This window comes from Oryzias melastigma, linkage group LG19 (assembly GCF_002922805.2).
Source record: "Oryzias melastigma strain HK-1 linkage group LG19, ASM292280v2, whole genome shotgun sequence".
Lineage (NCBI taxonomy): Eukaryota > Metazoa > Chordata > Actinopteri > Beloniformes > Adrianichthyidae > Oryzias > Oryzias melastigma.
This window is the reverse complement of record NC_050530.1, coordinates 11831674-11835231: the sequence shown is the minus strand read 5'-3', so window position 1 is coordinate 11835231 and position 3558 is coordinate 11831674. Positions and strand designations below refer to the sequence as shown.

Genomic DNA, 3558 nt, shown 5'->3' with positions numbered 1-3558 from the left:
AACAAAAAAAAAAAACAGCTGTGCTCTAACAGTTTCTTGTTAGAGTCAAACAAAAGTGGGACCTTTTAAAGATCTTTTCAAAATAAAAGCGTCATATTCAACATTCTAACAGAAATTGTGACGGTAAAATGTGGAGATGGGACCATTATGCTATAGAATTGTTTGATTCTTAAACTGGGTTTGTGCATAAAGTTATTAAACAGAGTACTAATATGTTAAGAAATATTGGAAAAAAAATTACAACTAGTTAAGTTTAGCTGGGATTAAAAAAAAAGGTGAAAAAGAAAAGGAAAAAAACATGAGACTAAACTGATCTTAAACCTTTCATTTTTTTCTACCTTTTATTTTTTTCTACTATTATCTATTTTCTACTATCTTAAACCTTTTAAAAAGCCACAAAATAATCCTCAGACTACTTAGCAACCTGTGTAAATGATCAAGTGTTGATTCCATGTAATTGATCAATGTCTGAACTTTTTTTGTTGACTGTCTCTACATATATAAGTCCATGCACAGTAACACATTCATTTCAATTTTTTTTTTACTGTATTTGACAGTTCTTTTCAATACCACAGGAAACTTTCAACCTGTTTCTAAATTCAGTATCACAAATAAACTCCTGATTACATTTAGAACTAAGCGACTTCAGTCAAAATCTGCAAAAAAAATATTTAGATTAAGCAAACTGTGTTCCAAAATCAGTTTAAAATCAGTCGTAAATGTTAAAATCCTTATGATCCAACTTTGAACTACAGTGCAACTATAGACTTGATTAATTAGGACTTAATCATGAATTCGCTTGTTTTAGTGTTGGGTAGTTCTGGACTGTTCTGGTTGTTTATGAATCATCTTTTATCTAATTATTGCTGACATTTTAATGCTTTAATTAAAAGTAAAATATGTATCATAATAATTGTAAAATTTGTCATATTGGCTTAAAATGGCCCAATATATACAGCTATAAAAGGAAAAATATTGGAATTAGATGTTTTAAATGTTCATATTTAGACTTATTACTGATGCTACTACAGTTTATATGTAAAAATAGAAAAAAGTTCATCTATCTGTGTGTATTTTGACCTTGCTTTGTGATATTTGTGAGACAGTTTCATAGAATCAAGCTGGAATGATCTTTCTCCAACTTTTTTTTTTTTTTTTCAGAAATTTGGTACTTACAGTTTTGGAGAGTTTGAGCTGAACACCATCAAACTGTCTCAGAGATATTCAACAGACTGTACGGGATACTACACATCAGCTGGGAGTATCATCTTCTCCTGAAGAGGATGATAGAAATATGTTATTGTGCAAAGGACCCCATTTGAAATCATTTTAAGAGGAATCCGAGGAAGTTATATAGTTTGTCCTGTAGGTGGCAGCAAAGAGTTTATTTTCTACTCATGGAAATGATCTCTATCTGTAAAGGTTTCAATCACATTTGTTCCCTTTGAGAGTTTGATGCAGAAAACTTTTGATATTTAACAATAAAAATTCAAAGGAAAAACTGTCTGAACTTTCAATTGAAGATACTCGGAGCCTGAAGGTTTTTTAGTTTGGTAATTTAGTCTTCAGGGAGTTGACTTGGTTGAAGTTGTGTGACTAAAAACAGAGTTAAAGCAAATATCAAAGAGAAAATGCATTCAAAAGAAAAAGTAATAAAAGCTGGAAATCACTGAAGACCTGCAGAACTCATAAAAACTTTTGTCTTTTTGAGCGAAAAGAGAATTGTATTGTTTTCTTCTATTGAGTTTGCTTCAAACTAATATTTAGGTATGCTTTTTAAATAAAATTTATATCAAATGACAACTAAAAAAATTTGGAAATGTAAAACCATTTTTAAAGCAAACTTGTAAAGGAAACTTACCTTTTCTCAGTAATTATTAACTCAAAATGCACAAAAACCCTAAAAAAAAATGAAAATAATTTTGAAAGAAAAACCTCATCCGGAAGTCAGATATGATTGAATGATCCATCTCCCACCTCGTCATAGAAGAAGTCGGTGCAGAAGAGTGCGTTTAATAATTTAGTCCTCCCTGCACCACCTCACCTGACAGATGTAGCAGCAGAAAAATGCTGTCGTCCTTCAATCTGCTCTGTTTCTTTAAGCATTCGTTAACCTGCACAGAGTCTCACTGCTTAAATGTAAATGTAGTTGTATTTATATGTTATAAAAAAAGCTGCAGTGTCACACAAATCCTGAAAACCTGCTTCTCATATTTCTGTCTGGTGAATGTGTTAACACGTCACTGAGACTTTTGATCCCCATCTATGATTCCCAGTATTCCTAGAATATAGGAAATGTAAGACGGAGACCACATGTCGGCGCTTTGTTGTTAGACTTTATCTTCCACCATCGGGGAAGCTTTTGCCCGCCATGCAGAAGGTGAATCCTGCAGCCTAAAGGTTGCACAGATAAGAAGTGGCTTTTGTGCTATTCTGGGCTGTTATGCTAACCATTGCAAAAGTGTTGTGATTTGCATTCGTTTCCTAGATATCATTAAATAAAGTAAATCTGCCTCAGTAAAACAGTATTGTTTTGTATGCAGACCAACAGCCCAAACTAACAGATGCTTTATGTCACAGCATCCCTCACAACAGACATCCTCCTTACTGATAACAGCTGAAAGATCACACATCATCATAAAAAACGCAAGATAACAGGAAATAATAAATGTTTAGGGTTTATTAATCTGCACTAGAAATGCATTTTTATTTGATGGAAAAAGCCCATTTATGACTTGATGCTAAGTCATTTTTATCCATAAAGTAGCACTTTATAGATAAAAAGCAAACTAAATGCAACCTATTCTTTCAGTTTTTACAAATTCAGGGTTTTTAATTCAATAGAGGTCATTGTGATATGGGAGGCGTTCACCAAGTATGTGCACTAATATATAAGAGTGGTCTGTCTAAACGCTAAACCAAGAAAAGTAAGATTGCAAGTGAGTTCAAAAATTTTTTATACTTGGCTCAAAGTATGTATCTTTTAAATAAAAGTAAATATATAGAAGTTGCAATTAAGAAAAGAGAAGACGTGCTCAATCATTAGATTGTACGTCTTGTACAAAATCCAATAAAATAATGATACAGAAAAGCAATATACCCCAAGAACTGACTGACATACGCTGTTCTATTTCCACTGAGGAGTAAAGATGAACACTCAAAAAAAAAAAAAAAAATTCAAACTTTTATTGTGAAGTGCTGAGTCAAGCAGGATTTCTATGTGACATGCCCAAATGCACAAACTTTCCTTCACACTTGTCATCTTGTCAGTTTGGAAAAACTTATAGTTTATAGCTAAAAAATCCTCTTCTCAATAGTTTGCAAGCAGATCATTCAAAGCAAATCTTTTATGTATCATAACTTTAACTAATCGATCAATTTTAATTGTTTGTATCTGTGTTTCTTTTAATTGAAAATCACATTATTGTGGTTTATCAGAATGTATTCCTGTTTACGTACATATTGAATAGTTTAATGTGGAGCATTTTAATCACTTCCACTATGGCTCCTTAAAGTACTTCATTTAAGTTGGTAATTAATTAAAATTGATTGTTTGAG

General features: G+C 31.9%; 1 protein-coding gene across 2 annotated transcripts in view; it reads left to right on the top strand.

Moving 5' to 3' along the window:
* Window positions 1-3558, top strand: part of ascc1 (activating signal cointegrator 1 complex subunit 1) — an 8465-nt gene that overhangs the window by 3165 nt on the left and 1742 nt on the right. The window contains exon 9 of one of the 2 annotated variants that reach the window (XM_024285255.2): window positions 1162-3165. The exons of the other annotated variant lie outside the window; for it this stretch is intronic. Within the exon in view, the coding sequence (XP_024141023.1) occupies window positions 1162-1278 (117 nt within the window). The 3' untranslated portion in view covers window positions 1279-3165. Of the gene's footprint in view, window positions 1-1161; window positions 3166-3558 lie in introns of those variants that run through there. 2 annotated transcript variants of the gene reach the window in all.